This window comes from Panthera onca, chromosome D1 (genome assembly GCF_046562875.1).
Source record: "Panthera onca isolate mPanOnc1 chromosome D1, mPanOnc1 haplotype 2, whole genome shotgun sequence".
Lineage (NCBI taxonomy): Eukaryota > Metazoa > Chordata > Mammalia > Carnivora > Felidae > Panthera > Panthera onca.
This window is the reverse complement of record NC_138348.1, coordinates 47,925,908-47,942,387: the sequence shown is the minus strand read 5'-3', so window position 1 is coordinate 47,942,387 and position 16,480 is coordinate 47,925,908. Positions and strand designations below refer to the sequence as shown.

Here is a 16,480-nt window from a genome sequence, read left to right as displayed (position 1 = left end):
CCTCATGTATTCATTTGCTTTAGTGAAGTATGACACAGTTTGTATGTGCCCAAGTAAGTGGATTAGTGAAATATATTTATCTAGGTTTAACCAAACCAACCATCATAAAATGGGCTTAAAAGTCTCCTAAAAATAAAATAAAATAAAATAAAATAAAATAAAATAAAATAAAATAAAATAAAATAAAATAAAACAAAATAAAAGTCTCCTGCAAAAAAAAAAAAAATGTGGAATGAAGATACTACTAAGATACTACAAACACCACAACAACTCTCAAACATTTTTTGCAAACTGGTGAATCAAACTGAAAATTTTACTTACAATTCAGTAAGTAAAGATGCCCTTCTTCTACATCAGCTATTTGAGCTCGTTATCCTCTTCCTGCTCTCCCTCTCTCCCTGCCTTCCCCCTGATCTATTCTGTGCCCATGTTTCCAGATGACATCTACCAGATGTATCACTTGGGCTCCCATGCTTGTTTCCTGAGATTGGCTAATGGTCCAGGAGGAGGTGGGAGGAGAGAGAGGTTGGGGGACTTTCTTCTCTGTTCCCACTTGCTGCAGCACTACATCTCTGGCATGAATGTATCCCTTCTTAACTACAGCTCATTCTGGAGGGACCTTCTTCCCTGGATCCCCATGTCACTGGATTATGGCCTCACTATTTCTTTCTCCTGCCCCTTCCAGCTAGGGCTAGTAACAGCCTCCTGCTGCTGCTCATTCTGGGGTGCCTGGGCACCATCTTTTGTAAGTAGTCCTTCTGTTAAAGTCTCTTGAGCCAGTTGAGTTGGATTTGGTTCCTTGCCAGAAGACTGATTGTTACAGTATCTCATTTACCATGACAGTCATTAAACTGAGGGGTTATCCAAAGAGCTGAGATTTTAAAACATAATGAGCTCTCTCAGTAAGGAATACTCTTAAGGAAAGAAAAAAAAAAAGCCGGTGGCACTGTTTAAAAAAAATAAAGCATGATTTTCATATATTATTTCATCTTTCTCAACCCTTCAAAATTTCTATTTTTATGTGTTTTATAAAATAACTGGCTTATTAATGTAGCTCATGAATATGACTTAAAGAAATGCACATAAATTGGAGGTGCATACTAAAACAATTTTTTTAACCGATGAGATGAACCATCAAAAAACCTTTGCCCTAGAGAAGACCTCTGCTCTAGAAAAAAAAAAAAAAAAAAAAAGGTAAGTTCCTGCTGTCATGTCCCCAGCACTGCCCTGGGGATTGCCTTCCCAATACCTGCCTGTCTACTTTTTCCTTTGATTCTCTGAACTACCTTCCAGCAAACCCCATCTTTCTCCAGAATAAAACGGGACTCCAAAGACAAAGGCTGATTTAAGGCTTCCAGGGGAGAGACCCCTCTTGTGCTCTGGGGAAGTCTCTCTGTTGTAGGCAGAAATTACTATCAGGCTCTAGCCTAGGTGAAACATCCCCTCAGAACGTTCTACCTTCTGAGAAAAATTTTCATCTTCCAGGCATTTTGGTCACTGGAAAGGATTATCTCCCACCATACATTAGCACACAGACATTCAGAATTATATACTTCAGTCTCTTATGAGTTTGATTATCATGAGTCAGTCTCCATGTGAACAATCAACTCCAGGCCACTGACCAGGCTTAGGAATAGGGCTAGGACCTTGGAACATCCCCCAAGATGATGCTTTTTAGGGAGTTCTCTTGGCATTCAGCCATCTAGGTTCCTCCTAACAACACTTAACCTCATCACCACTACCTTCCAACCTACATTAGGGACTAGTTGGACCACAGCTGGGAAACAGGAAAGACGTCTTAGGTGAGAAGCCCAGAAAGACATTATATTCTTTCTACCAGTGAATCAAGCCCAGGTTGAAAATATCACGATGAGACAGCCCTTTGAAAAACCTGACAATTTGGAGCCACAAAATAGAGGAGTCCCATGTGCTCGATGTTAACCTGGGCTTGAATAATAGTTATTATTTGTTGAATACTTATACACAAATAAGTTCTTTAAATACACTAATCCATTTCATCTTCATAACAATTCTTTGAACAAGACACATCATGACCAGCCTATTTTATATGTCAGGAAAGTAAGGCAGCAGAGGTTAGATCATTTTGCCCAAGGTCACGCAATATGTTGCAAGGCTGAGACTTGGTTCAGGTCATTTGACTTGAGAAGCTGGGGTCTCAACCACTACTCCATGCTGCCTCTGAGGCAGACTGGGTGACTATGGCAGGGTCTATGACCTTTTAGGGCACAAGACTTGGTGAGACAGAGAGTGTCTCAAGACTCAAAGTGTACAACATGGCATTTCTTATGATAGAGATTCTAGACTTGTACTGTATTTTCCTACCAGAGGAAGGGGCTTGTTCATAGACAAGGTTATGAAACATGATAAAGATTGTCACATATTGAAAGAAGACAAAGAGAGATACAGAGTAGAGTTGTCCAGCATCCTGCCCCAAAGCTCAGGGCATTTTTGTTCTGAGAAGCAGTGCCAGGACCCCCTAGGCTCAAACTACAGGAGCAGACACAGAGGATGGACATTCTCACTCTCCTCTATGGCCTGGGTGTATGTGCCACAGACAGATGGAAGTTGCCACAGATTAGGCATCTGATGGTTTTTTATTTGAGTCCCCTTTCTTTACTTACTAGTTAATATTAGTTGTTTTGAGTAAGTGGACTGTGTCAGTTGCTCACAAATATCTCCCTTAGATGGCTATGGTCTGAGTTTAACAACATATTATATATATAAAACACCTGGCACAAACAGCATGCTCAAACAATGGTAGTTCCCATCCCCTCCTTTCATTGTCCATCTACATGAAGGATCCCAGAGGAAGAGGTAGTTAGGAGGCCATTTGCTCCTTGACTGGAGCTGCCTAAATGGAACTTGCATGAAAAAAAATCCATACCAGATACTTCTAGTTGGATGCTTGTCTTGTCCACAGAAGGACTGCTCCTCAAACAGGTGCCCACTAGGCATGTCAGGAAGAGAAAGGGTGAAGTTCCATCAGGCAGGAGAGAGAGGAGCTGGGGGTGCTCACCTCCTCGTACTACATGGCAGCCTCTGCAGCCTGAAAGCTCCCTACCTGTCACTAGGGTGTGGCACATCTGCTGGTGTACATCACCTCAGAGGCCAGCTTTGCAACAGGGCTTGGGTCAGCCCTCACTGAGGCACCATTAGGGGCATCATGCTTCTTCTCCTACATGATTGTTTCATTGGTGTGGGAGGAGCCACAGAATGTAAGACTCCCGACTCCCCCCCCCGCCCCCCAGGGGAATGGCTATCTTTCTTTTTTTTAATATAACTTATTGTCACATTAGCTAACATACAGTGTATACAGTGTGCTCTTGGCTTTGGGAGCAGATTCCCATGGTTCATTGCTTACATACAACACCCAGTGCTCGTCCCAACAAGTGCCCTCCTCAATGCCCATCATCCATTTTCCCCTCTCCCCCATCCCCTTCCCATCAACCCTCAGTTGAAGGAGAAAACCAAAGCGGGAGGCATCACAATCCCAGACTTTAACCTCTACTACAAAGCTGTAATCTTCAAGACAGCATGGTATTGGCACAAAAACAGACACATAGACCAATGGAATAGAATAGAGACTCCAGAATTGGACCCCAAAATGTATGGCAAACTAATCTTTGACAAAGCAGGAAAGAATATCCAATGGAAAAAAGACAGTCTGTTTAACAAATGGTGCTGGGAGAACTGGAGAGCAACATGCAGAAGAATGAAACTAGACCACTTTCTTACACCATTCACAAAAATAAACTCAAAATGGATGAAGGACCTGAATGTGAGACAGGAAACCATCAAAACCCTACAGGAGAAAGCAGGAAAAAAACCTCTCTGACCTCAGCCGCAGCAATTTCTTACTTGACACATCTCCAAAGGCAAGGGAATTAAAAGCAAAAATGAATTATTGGGACCTCATCAAAATAAAAAGCTTCTGCACTGCAAAGGAAACAATCAACAAAACTAAAAGGCAACCGATGGAATGGGAAAATATATTTGCAAATGACATATCGGACAAAGGGCTAGTATCCAAAATCTGTAAAGAACTCACCAAACTCCACACCCGAAAAACAAATAATCCAGTGAAGAAATGGGAAGAAGACATGAATAGACACTTTTCTAAAGAAGACATCCAGATAGCCAACAGGCACATGAAAAGATGCTCAACATCACTCCTCATCAGGGAAATACAAATCAAAACCACACTCAGATACCACCTCATGCCAGTCAGAGTGGCTAAAATGAACAAATCAGGAGACTTTAGATGCTGGAGAGGATGTGGAGAAACGGGAACCCTCTTGCACTGTTGGTGGGAATGCAAACTGGTGCAGCCGCTCTGGAAAACAGTGTGTAGGTTCCTCAAAAAATTAAAAATAGATCTACCCTATGACCCAGCAATAGCACTACTAGGAATTTACCCAAGGGATACAGGAGTGCTGATGCATAGGGACACTTGTACCCCAATGTTTACAGAAGCACTTTCAACAATAGCCAAATTATGGAAAGAGCCTAAATGTCCATCAACTGATAAATGGATAAAGAAGTTGTGGTTTATATATACAATGGAATACTACTTGGCAATGAGAAAGAATGAAATATGGCCTTTTGTAGCAATGTGGATGGAACTGGAGAATGTTACACTAAGTGAAGTAAGTCATACAGAGAAAGACAGATACCATATGTTTTCACTCTTATGTGGATCCTGAGAAACTTAACAGAAGACCATGGGGGAGGGGAAGGGGGAAAAAGTTACAGAGAGGGAAGGCGGCAAACCATGAGACTCTTAAAAACTGAGAATAAACTGAGGGTTGATGGGGGGTGGGAGGGCGGGGAAAGTGGGTGATGGGCATTGAGGAGGGCACCTGTTAGGATGAGCACTGGATGTTGTATGGAAACAAATTTGCCAATAAATTTCATATTTTAAAAAATAATTAAAAAATAAAATCTCAGAGGGTGTGTGAGTGAAAAAATATATATATAGCCTTGAAATATATGGCGGAAAAACTCTGAAAAAAAAAAGTCTCTTATAGTTTGCCTCACTCTCCAGGGGAATCGCTGTCAGATGGTGGGTTCTGACAATGGTCAACCTGACTGGCTTAGCCCTTTCCTCTTCCCTTTCTCTTGGGAATGTTCTCCCTGTAGGGGACACTCATTCTGCTCTGCATTTCCTTGCTTTATGATTTAAGGGGACCTGCCTCCACTAGAGGGCACTCCAGAGGGCTGGGGTAAGTAGGCTTTAGAAAGCCTGCTTGTCAATTAATTTCCAACAAAGGAAGCAAGAATATGCAATGGGAAAAAGGCAGTGTCTTCAACAAATGGTGTTGGGAAAACTGGACACTCAGATGCAAAAGAATGAAACTGGACCACTTTCTAACACCATACACAAAGATAAACTCAAAATGGATTAAAGACCAAAACGTGAAACCTGAAGAGAGTACAGGCAATAATTTCTCTGACATTGGCTGTAGCAGTATTTTTTCTAGATATGTCTCCTGAGGCAAGGGAAATGAAAGCAAAAATAAACTATTGGGACTATATCAAAATAAAAAGCTTGTGAACACTGAAGGAAACAATCAACAAAACTACAAGACAACTACCAAATGGGAGAAGATATTTGCAAATGACATATCCAATAAAGAGTTAGTATCCAAAATATATAAAGAAATTATACAACTCAACACCAAAAAACCCCCAAATAATCCAATTAAAAAGTTAGCAGAAGACATGAACAGACATTCTCCAAAGAGGACATACAGATGAGGAACAGACATGAAAAGATGCTCAACATCACTTATCAAGAGGGAAATGCAAATCAAAACCACAATGAGATATCATCTCACACCTGTCAGAATGGCTACAATCAAAAGCACAAGAGCCTTTCTCTCTCCCGGCCATCTTGGAGGTTGCTTTTGGCTGGGTCCGTCCTACACCTAAGGCAGGAAGATGGTGGCCGCAGAGAAGATGAAAAAGTCGCTGGAGCCCAACAGCTCTAAGCTCCAACTCATTATGAAAAGTGGGAAGTATGTGTTAGGGTACAAGCAGACTCTGGAAATGATCAGACATGGCAAAGTGAAACTGGTCATCCTCGCCAACAACTGCCCAGCCTTGAGGAAATCTGAAATAGAATACTATGCCATGTTGGCCAAAACTGGTGTCCATCACTACAGTGGCAATAATATTGAATTGGGCACAGCATGTGGGAAATACTACAGAGTGTGCACACTGACTATTATTGATCCAGGTGATTCTGATATCATTCGAAGCATGCCAGAACAGACTGGTGAAAAGTAAATCAAATAAAAGTTTTCTTGGGGCGCCTGGGTGGCTCAGTCAGTTAAGCGGCCGACTTCGGCTCAGGTCATGATCTTGCGGTCCGTGAGTTTGAGCCCCGCGTCGGGCTCTGTGCTGACTGCTCAGAGCCTGGAGCCTGTTTCAGATTCTGTGTCTCCCTCTCTCTGACCCTACCCCCATTCATGCTCTGTCTCTCTCTGTCTCAAAAATAAATAAATGTAAAAAAAATTTTTTTAAACAAATAAAAGCTTTCTTTAATAAAATTGGCTAGAGCTTGTTTTAAAACCTGAAAGAAAAAAAAAGTACAAGAAACAACAAGTGTTGGTGAGGATGCCATTTACTGGCTTTGTGTTGTTGGACAAGTTCCTGGCCCTCTCTGTGCCTCAGTTTCCTGATCTACATAACAGAGATAATCACAGTAACTACTTCAGGGGGTTGCTGTGTGGACTAAATGAGGTACTGCCAATAAAACCTTAGAACAGCACCTAGCACACAGTAAGTACTCAATAAGTGTTAGCTACCCTTGTTATTACTTTTATCCAATAAGCAAACTTTATAACTCTACCATAAATGGAAAAAGCAGTACGGCTTATACCACAAGGTGAGAGGAGTTATACAAATAAATGAAAACACTTATTAAATACTAGCTATTGCCTGACAAAGGCTCCAGGCTCAAGGCTCGCTCTCATTTTGGCCACGAAGGGAGACAAGCCAGGGTCTGAAAGATGTTGAAGGCACAGACAGTTCAAGCCAGGGTGAACAACTTGTCCTGAATTGCCTGGGACTTCTGATTTTAGTGCTGAAAGTCCTGTAGCCCCTCTCATTCCCAGGCTACATCAGATGGAGGCTTTCTTCTTCACAGCAGGACTAAAAATAACTCACAAGGGAATAACATTCTTGTGATGTGAGTTCGTGTGTTTAGGGCTGAGTCAGTATCTCACTTATTATCTTGCAGAATAAGGCACACCTTGGGCCACACCACACAAGCCTGCCTCTGAGAGCTGGGTTTTCAAATGTCATACATGTACAGAAAAGCCATCATGTGTGTACCACTGAAGCAGTCCCCAAAGAAAAATCACATTCATAAGGGCCCAAGAAAAGGAACAGTGATCAAACCATGGCACAGCTAAAATTACTCTATATTATACAACCATTGAAAAATCATGTTTTGAAGTATCTTTAATGGCATGGAAAATGATGCATAGGGGCACATGTACCCCAATGTTTATAGCAGCACTTTCAACAATAGCCAAATTATGGAAAGAGTCTAAATGTCTATCAACTGGTGAATGGATAAAGAAGATGTGGTTTATATATACAATGAAATACTACTTGGCAATGAGAAAGAATGGAATCATGCCATTTGCAGCAACGAGGATGGAACTGGAGGGTGTTATGCTAAGTGAAATAAGTCAGTCAGAGAAAGACAGATATCATATGTTTTCATTCATATGTGGATCTTGAGAAACTTAACAGAAGACCATCAGGAAGGGGAAGGGGGATAAATAGTTACAAACAGAGAGGGAGGGAAGGAAACCACAAGAGACTCTTAAATACAGAGAACAAACTGAGGGTGGATGGGGGGTTGGGAGAGAGGGGAAAATGGGTGATGGGCATTGAGGAGGGCACCTGTGGGGATGAGCACTGGGTGTTGTATGTAAGCCAATTTGACAATAAATTATATTTTTAAAATGATGACAATAGAATGTTCAATTTTTAAAAAGCAGATTAAGATGTCCTTCAGTGAGTGGATAAATAAACTGTGGTACATCAAGACAATAGAATATTATCTGGTGCTAAAAAGAATGAGCTATCAAGCCATGAAAAGACATGGAGCGGGGCACCTGGGTGGCTAAGTCAGTTAAGCATCTGACTTCGGCTCAGGTCATGATCTCATGGTTCATGAGTTTGAGCCCCACATCAGGCTCTGCACTGACAGTGTGGAGCCTGCTTGGGATTCTCTCTTTCTCCCTCTCTCTGCGCCCCTCCTCTAGTCACTCTATCTCAAAATAAATTTTATTTTATTTTATTTATAATGTTTATTTATCTTTGAGAGAGAGAGAGATAGAGTGCAAGCAGGGGAGGGGCAGAAAGAGTGGGAGATACAGAATCTGAAGCAGGCTCCAAACTCGTGAATGGCGAGATCACGACCTGAACCAAAGTCGGACGCTTAACCAACTGAACCACCCAGGCACCCCTCAAAGTAAATTTTTTTTTAAACTTAAAAAAAAAAAAAGAAAAGATATGGAGGAAACTTAAATGCATATTACTAAATGAAAGAAGCCAGTCTGAAAAGCCTACATACTATATGCTTCCAACTAGATGACATTCTGGAAAAAGTGAAAATATGGAGACAGTAAAAACGTCAGTGATTGCTAGGGGTTGGAGTTGGGAAGAAGGGTAAGTAGGTGGAGCACAGGGGATCTTCAGGGCAGTGACACTACTCTGCATGATATTATAATGGTGGATACATGCCCTTATACATTTGCCTAAACCCACAGAATGAATAACACCAAGAGTGAACCCTAAGGTAAACTATGGACTTTGGGTAATGATGATATGTCAGTGTAGGCTCATGAATTGTAACAAATGAACCACTCTGGTGGGGGTTGTTAATAATGGGGGAGGCTGTGCATGTGTGAGGCCGGAGGTATATGGGAAATCTCTGTACCTTCCTCTCAATTTTGCTGTGAACCGAAACTGCTCTAGAAAACTTAAATCTTTAAAAAAAATTTTAAAGCACATATTAATTTTAAAACCACATATAGTAAGACCTTAGTTTTATAAATTGCAGAGAAACACACCGTCGTATTAACAATATTTATTTCTGAGTGACAGGATTCTGGGGGATTTTTTATTTCTTCATATTTACTTCTGTATTTCTTTTTTTTAATTTATTTATTTTTGAGACAGAGTGCACGCACAGGGAAGGGGCAGAAAGAGGGACCAACAGAATCCCAAGCAAGCTCTGCGCCATCATCACAGAGCCCACTGTGGGGCTTGAACTCATGAACCATAAGATCACGACCTAAGCCAAAATCAGGAGTCAACGCTTAACCGACTGAGCCACCCAGATGCCCCTGTATTTCTTGTTTATACTTATTTATATATTTCCCAAGAAATTTTAGCATGGAACATATATTTCTTTTATTATAAGGGAAAAAATGAATAAGAATTATACATAAAATAGTACTAGGAGGAAAGTAACCAGAACCGATTAAGCCCAGACTTTGAAAACTGTTTTTTACAGCTGTGGCCCACTGGGAAGGAGGTTTCCTTGCTGACCATCATCTGCTTTCCTTCTTCTCTGCAGAAAGCCCTTGCAGAGAAGGCAGGGCTTGTACAAGGTCATGGGCTCATGTTGCCTCTGCATTCCATCCAGTGAGGCTGCCCTGAGCTGTCCCCTGAACCTCAGGCTCCAGCCTCCAGGGTCTATAGGGCAAACACAATATCTCTTTCCCTCTTTTCTTGATTTTGGCATCAGGTGGACTGTGGCACTTGATAACTTCCCCAAGTCGCGTGTTACTAACTAGAAGCAGGGTGGATCTAACACAGGAAGTCTGCACTTTAGACCCAAGTGGCCTGAGCTGACATCCCTGCTCACCACTACGGGCTGTGTAGCCTTGGGCACATTACTCCATCTCTTTCTACCACAGCGGCCTCGTGTCTATTGTGAGGATTAAATGAAATAACGTTCTAGCACAGATCCTGGCACAAGCATCTCATGAGGGGCTTCATTTATATCAATTTTCTCTCTACTTCCTTTTACATTTACCACACAAGAACTCAGTTCTCTATCCCCCTCCCATCGATTCAGAGAGCTTCCCAAGTGGCAGGGGCAACATCTGACCTCCAAAATTTCTCCTTCCCACCCATCCAGGACTCTGCTCCTCCTGGGTCACAACCCCTCAGCTGATGTCTGAGTGGCAGGCCGGTGGCTCCGTGGAGAGGTGGCCAGGGTGGGAGGAGGTGGCTAACTTGAGACCCCCACCTTACCAGGCTAAAATAATCTGATCATCAGGTATGCATACACAATAAACCAGGGCCCTGTTTAACTGGAACACAATTTGTGAGCATTATGTCCATTTCTTCATAAGGAAAACAAATTGATCCTTGAACATTCAGTCCCTCCCAGCATCATTCTGGGTGCAGGCACACAGTGGAGATGAGACAAGGTCTCAGCCCTCACAGGGCTGTCTCTTCTCCTGCTGGAGGTGTGGGCTACATCCACCCACCTTCATTACCAAGACGTGAAGGAAAGAGGCAGGGCCATTGGAGAAGTTGGGAACCGTACTTATGGTTCAGCCCATCAGGCATCATCCAGCTTCCTCATGGAAGCTTATGAACATGGAGACTTAGAACCCTCACCCTGAAGCCATGAGCCCACTGGTCCACCTGAGAATCAGTGCCAAGAAGAAGGTATTACATGGCACTGACTACCCTCATTCAAGATACTAAATTGCCTGCTCTGGCACTGGGTGGCTGGGTGACTTTGGACAAGTCATTTAACATCCCCTACTCATAGTGTCCTCCCTGTAAAGTTGGGCAAAGATAACATCCCTCATAGCGTTACTGAGGAGAGCACAAGAAATCATGTGCAGAAAGCCTGAGGCAGAGCATCAGGAGACAGTCAGGGCTTCCCCACTGCCCTCTCAGAAGCGGTACCAAGTAGAGATGAATAGAGCATGGTGGTTAACAGCAGAGCCTCCGGAGACAGGCTGACTGGGGTCAAGTGCCAGTTCCACCTCTCACCAGCTGTGTGACCTCTCTATGCTAAAATGTCCCCATCTACAAGATGAGGGTAGTAACAATAATCCCTGCCCTGTAGGGCTGTGGAAGCTAAATTACTATATGGGATGTGCTTTAGAACAGTGTTAGATGTATTAAAAATAGTGTGTTTGCTTTTTTTCCCCTTCTTCTTCCAAAAAACATTGTTTATGGGAGCATTGATTATGTTGTAGCAATTAGTACATGATTATACATCCCAGGCAACCTTCGAGGGTATGCAGGAATGTCCCACTTTACCACCAAGCATAGAGAAAGGTACATCAGCTGTGAATATAGTCACCCTCAACACACACATACACACACACACACACACACCACTGTATCAAGGATGACCAGACATGACGGTGACAACTGTATCGTTCACTTGGTCAGAAATCACAAGAAACTATTGAAGGTGGGAGTACCCTGTCACTCACGCCTTGTCTGCTGTTAGACTCAGACTTGGGTTCAAGTCCTAGCACTGCTCTTCCTTAGCAGTCTGACCTTAGGCAAGTCACTTAACCTGGCTTTCCTCCCCAGAAAAGTGCCCCAGGAGGCTGTAGGGGAATTAACCCCACCTGTCCCACGAGGGTGTCCTCGCCCCCTGGTGGGGATGACAGAATCCTTAGCAGACTCTGACTCCCTAGTGCTTCCAGCCTAACAGTCCTGGGAAACTTCCTCCTTCTCCCTGCAGGAGACCCAGCCCAGACAAGCCCATGGCTTCTTTACTTCCCCCTGAGAGGCCCCCAAAAGGCAGCCTGAAGAGTGTTAAGAGAACACCAGCTGCCGAGCTCTGGGAGGCAGGAGTACTAGCCAGGGGCCCCAGACCCTGCACTCTGTTGACTCAAACTGCAGAGAATCTCCAGGCTTTCACAGCCGTTTCCTGGGCAGGAGGAAACAAGACAGCTAGGCCCCTCTCTGCCCTCTGTCCACTGGCCTTTCCTTTGGGGGAAGTCAGCCTGAGTGCTATACGATAGCTTTGACACCAAGCTCCTGGAGGTGAGCCAGGCTAGGGAAACAGGTTGGGCACATGTACCCACTCCAGAGAGGAGGGAAAGGGCACAGGGGGCAAAGCTGGGCACAGAAGGAAACATGGAGACAGAGATAAAAACAGAAGCTGCAACCAGAACACAGGACAGGAGGGGCAGGCACAGAAACAGGGGCAGGGTCAAGGATGGAGACAGGGCTGGGCCAGCACAGGGTCCTACGTGGACGGGGGTGCAGCACAAGGTCGAGGTGGAGGACAGAGGGAGTAAGCACAGAGCTGAGCTGGGAAAGGGATAGCAGGCAGTGGGGGAAAAGCCCTGCCCAGAAGACTTGCATAACCTGGGGACCCGCTATTTCCCCAGAGGGGCCCACAGGAAATCTGGGGGTGGGCTCTTCACTCAGAACCCACATTTTCACCCCAGCCTGTGCACCCTTTCCAACAGCAGCAGACGGAGCATGGTTTAGTTAAGTTAGAGGACTGGCAAGATTCACTTCTTATTTAAAAATCATGACAGCAACAATAAAAATACTCAGCTGAAATGGCACCCAAAAAAGCCAACTCCCCTGAAAGTTAAAGTCAAGCGCCCCCATCCCAGCACCTTGTACCTTTAAGGAGGAGAAGGGTTCCCTCGCGTCCCAGCTGAAGAGCAGGTTATTCTTGGATATAGCAATGACTTACCTAAAACTGAGTTATTCCCCTTTCCTCTTCTGGCCAGCCTCTCTTCACTCTGGGGAGCTTTTACCATTTAAGGTCAATGTTACATCTGGCTCTGGAGCTCCGAGCTGAGAAGCCTCTGGCTGCTGAGCCTTGGCCACCGCCTCCTCCTAGAGGGGCTGGGACTTGGAGCCTGGAGCTCCTTGGGGAGCCCCCTGTGTCCCCACTGAGGGGGCTAATGGCAGGGGAAGCTGACCAAGCCAGCCCCAGGGCTCAGGGAAGACTGGGCCTGCAAGGCAGCTGCTTGCCCTGAGTGCCTCGCATGGGCACCCACACAGCAGAGGGCAGTGCCCATTGGCGGCTCGTGCTGCTGGGCACTATCCTGGCCAGACAGGGACCAGAAGAACTCTGCAGATCTGCCTCCTAGCCTGGAATCCCCAGCAAGCATGTGAAGCTGGACAAGACCCTGGCTTAGGGCCAGGAGAAACTGGGAACACTTCCTGTCCCAGAGATTCATGGCGGGGGGGGGGGGGGGGTGCTGCTCCCACCTTAAACCCTTGGGATTATCAGAGAGAAGGGCCTAGTAGGTTCAGCTAATTCCAGACCTGGCAGCAGCCCCAGGGGCTTCAATCCTTGTTCCTGCATTGGGTGGACCCATGGACTTTGCATTGTGGAGCCCCAGTCTCCTCATCTCTAAGACAGGGATAACAGTGATAACACCTCACTCACAGAGTTGCAGGAGGGATAAAGGAGACCATAGGGAAGGCTTAGCACAGTGTCAGCATGTCACAGTGCTGACAGGCACAAATTTGTTTCCTTCCCCTGCCCAGATGCAGGCAAGGACGGGTTGTCTCTCTCCCGGAGCCCACATGCTGACCCTACTTGCTCCTCACCCACCTTGGATGCAGTGCCCACGTAGGGCCAAAGTCATGGAGCTCCAGACTCTGTGCAAGTCACATGGGGACTCCAGCCTTCTTCTGAGGCCAGAGGCAGCTCAGAGAAGCCCTGGATAGAGTTGCCAGATAAAATACAAAACACCCACTTAACTCTGAATTTCAGATAAACAACACATAACTTTTGTAGTATAAGTATATCCAAAACAACATTATACAGTGTAGTTTTAAGTATGTCCAATATATATATATATATATATATATATATATATATATATATATATATACTTGTGTGCATGCGAGGGTGTGTGATGAGGGTGCAAAGTGTGGGTGTGTATACAAACCATATATTGAACACCTGCTGTATTCCAACCTCTATAATAGATGCTCTACATAAAAGCATGTAGTGCCCTACAAAATGGAGTTATTGTACCTTCCCTTCCAAAAGGAAATTGAGACATGAAGAAGTGAAACCATTCTCCTGACATTCCACAGATGGGAAATGGTAGAGCTAAGAGGTGAACTTAGGTGGATTGGCCTTAAAGCTCTTTCCCCTTGGGGCACCTGGGTGGCTCAGTCAGTTAAGCGTCCAGCTCTTGATTTCGGCCCAGGTCATGATCTCACGAGTTCATGAGTTCAAGCCCCACGTCAGGCTCTGTGCTGACAGGTACAGAGCCTGCTTGGGATTCTCAGTCTTCCTCTCTCTCTGCCCCTGCCCTGCTCATATGCTTTTTCTCTCTCTCTGTCTGTCTCTCTCTCTCTCAAATAAATAAACTTAAAAAGCTCTTTCCCCTTCAGCCAGAGTGTCTTAAACTAGAGTTCATAGATAGCCTTTGGGAGCTTCTGAGCCCACTGAAATTGTATGTGAAACACTGTGTGATTTGTGTTTCTCTTGGGTCCAGGCCCATAGCTTTCACCAGACTCACAAGGAATCATCAAATAACTTCTAAAATCACTGAATTAGTACAAGAATTTCATAAAACACATTACTAGTGGGCATGTAATATGGAACAAGTTCTATAGAAGACAATTTAGCCTTATCAAGATTATAAGGTTCATCTCCTTTGGCCCAGTTTCACTTCTAGGAATTTTTTTCTACAAACACACTCCCACACTTGGGAGATGACAAATGAACAAGATTATTCACTGCAGCTTTGTCTATAAAAGCAAAAGGATTGGAAATGACACAAATGTGTATCAACTGGGGGCCATAAAAGATGATGGGGTCCAGCCATAACAAAGGATAAGGAAACTCTGTGTAGTGATATGAAAAGCCTCCAAGATATGATTAAGTGGGAAAAGTAAGATAACAGAACAGTATATGGATAGATAGATAGATAGATAGATAGATAGATAGATAGATAGATACAGATATACACACAAACATGCACAAATATACTTATGTTCACACATACACAAGTCACAAGTTCATGTGTGTATGTGTGCACACAATCTCACTAAAACAGCATACGAAACAAATAACATTAACAATAGTGGCCAATGGGGAGAGAAACTGAGTGGCTGGGGCAGAAAGTATCCACTATATAACTTATGTATGTATTCAAAGTTTTGAATCATATGAATAAATCATATGTTTATATTCAAAAATAATAATGAAACAAATGCATTGCAGTGAATAGGGATTTAATCAAGTCGTCTTTCAGCACTGCCTCCCCCAAGTGTCAAAGCGTATTGACACGAACCTAACCAAAAATAATTTTCATTGCTTTTGTTTTCTATTTTGGAATAATTACAGACACACAGGAAGTTGCAAAAACAGTACAAAGAGTCTTATGTATGCTTCCCCCAGCTTCCCCCCAGTGGTAACATCTTTCTTGGCTGTTGTACAATATGAAAACCTGGAAGTTAGCATTGGTGCATTACTTTTACTAGACCATAGATCGTATTCTAAAGGTTATTTTTAAAATACAGTATAGGCTCTCACAGCTCATATATTCATTTAAAAATGTTTGTTGAGCACCTTTAGAGTGCCAGACCTGGTGTTGGATGACGAGATGTGGAAGGGACAACTTAGACCCATCTCTGCCCGTGTGGGGTATAGACTAGTGAAGGTGACCCCCTTAATCAAGTGGGAATAGCGTCGCAGAAGCCCAGAAGCCAGCAGTGCACAGGGAGTGCTGACCAAAGCTCTAAAAAAGGAACCGTGTCCCTTGCTGTCCTGGTCATGGAGCTTCACAGCTTGCCTGAAAGCTGACTTTTAATCCTTAAAAGAGCATGAGCAATTACTTGGCTATTTTTATCCTTGTTCCTGGAGCCACACAGGGATTTGGCCTCACTCTACCAAAGTCTTCAGCTCATCACTCATTCCCATCAGAGACAATCATGTGTCCTCAGCATTAAAGCGGTGGCCCAGCAGAGATACACTGGCACACAGCTGGGGGAAGTTCTCCCAACAGACCATTTGACTCAGAGCCAGGGAAGAAGTCTGAAAGTCCCAGGCCAAAAGCTCATCCTGGGACTGAAGGAAGCCAGCTTGGAGAAGCAGCATCTTGCCAAAAACACTGCCAGCTCGGGGACTGACAGCTGGGATGACCACACTGAGATTTCCCTGCTCCTTGTATGCTCAGAGACTCTGTGCTATGCCTAGCACTTAGTAGGCCTGGGATGAGTAAGCAAATAAATAAGTGGCCAAGTCAGTGGGAACGACACCTAGGTGTCAATCAGATGACAATGACAGGTGTCATTTACCACACATGGTGCCAGGCACTGTGTTAGCTACTATACATGTGAGGTCTAGTTCAGTCCTCACCAAATCCATGTGATGTAGGGCTTCTCACACCCATGTCCTAGATGAGGAATGCAAGACACAGAGAGGTCAACAAGCATGCCCATGTCTCTTGGTTTGTAA

The 16,480-nt window shown here is 44.2% G+C and overlaps 1 protein-coding gene, 1 long non-coding RNA gene and 1 pseudogene across 13 annotated transcripts in view; 2 read left to right on the top strand and 1 right to left on the bottom strand.

The window, feature by feature from the left end:
* The window catches only part of IRAG1 (inositol 1,4,5-triphosphate receptor associated 1), a 119,727-nt gene extending 106,586 nt beyond the window's left edge, over positions 1-13,141 (bottom strand). For 4 of the 11 annotated variants that reach the window (XM_060605988.3, XM_078433205.2, XM_078433204.2 and 1 more), the window contains exon 1: positions 12,743-13,140. In XM_060605988.3, coding sequence (XP_060461971.1) covers positions 12,743-12,809 — 67 coding nt within the window. In that variant the 5' untranslated portion in view covers positions 12,810-13,140. Of the gene's footprint in view, positions 1-12,669 lie in introns of all 11 variants that reach the window. The other 7 variants (XM_060605986.3, XM_060605993.3, XM_060605994.3 and 4 more) reach the window with 4 other exon arrangements.
* Positions 1-16,480, top strand: part of LOC132661449 (uncharacterized) — a 203,706-nt gene that overhangs the window by 154,235 nt on the left and 32,991 nt on the right. The window lies entirely within an intron of this gene.
* LOC132661447 (large ribosomal subunit protein eL30 pseudogene) lies at positions 5,023-6,320 on the top strand (annotated as a pseudogene).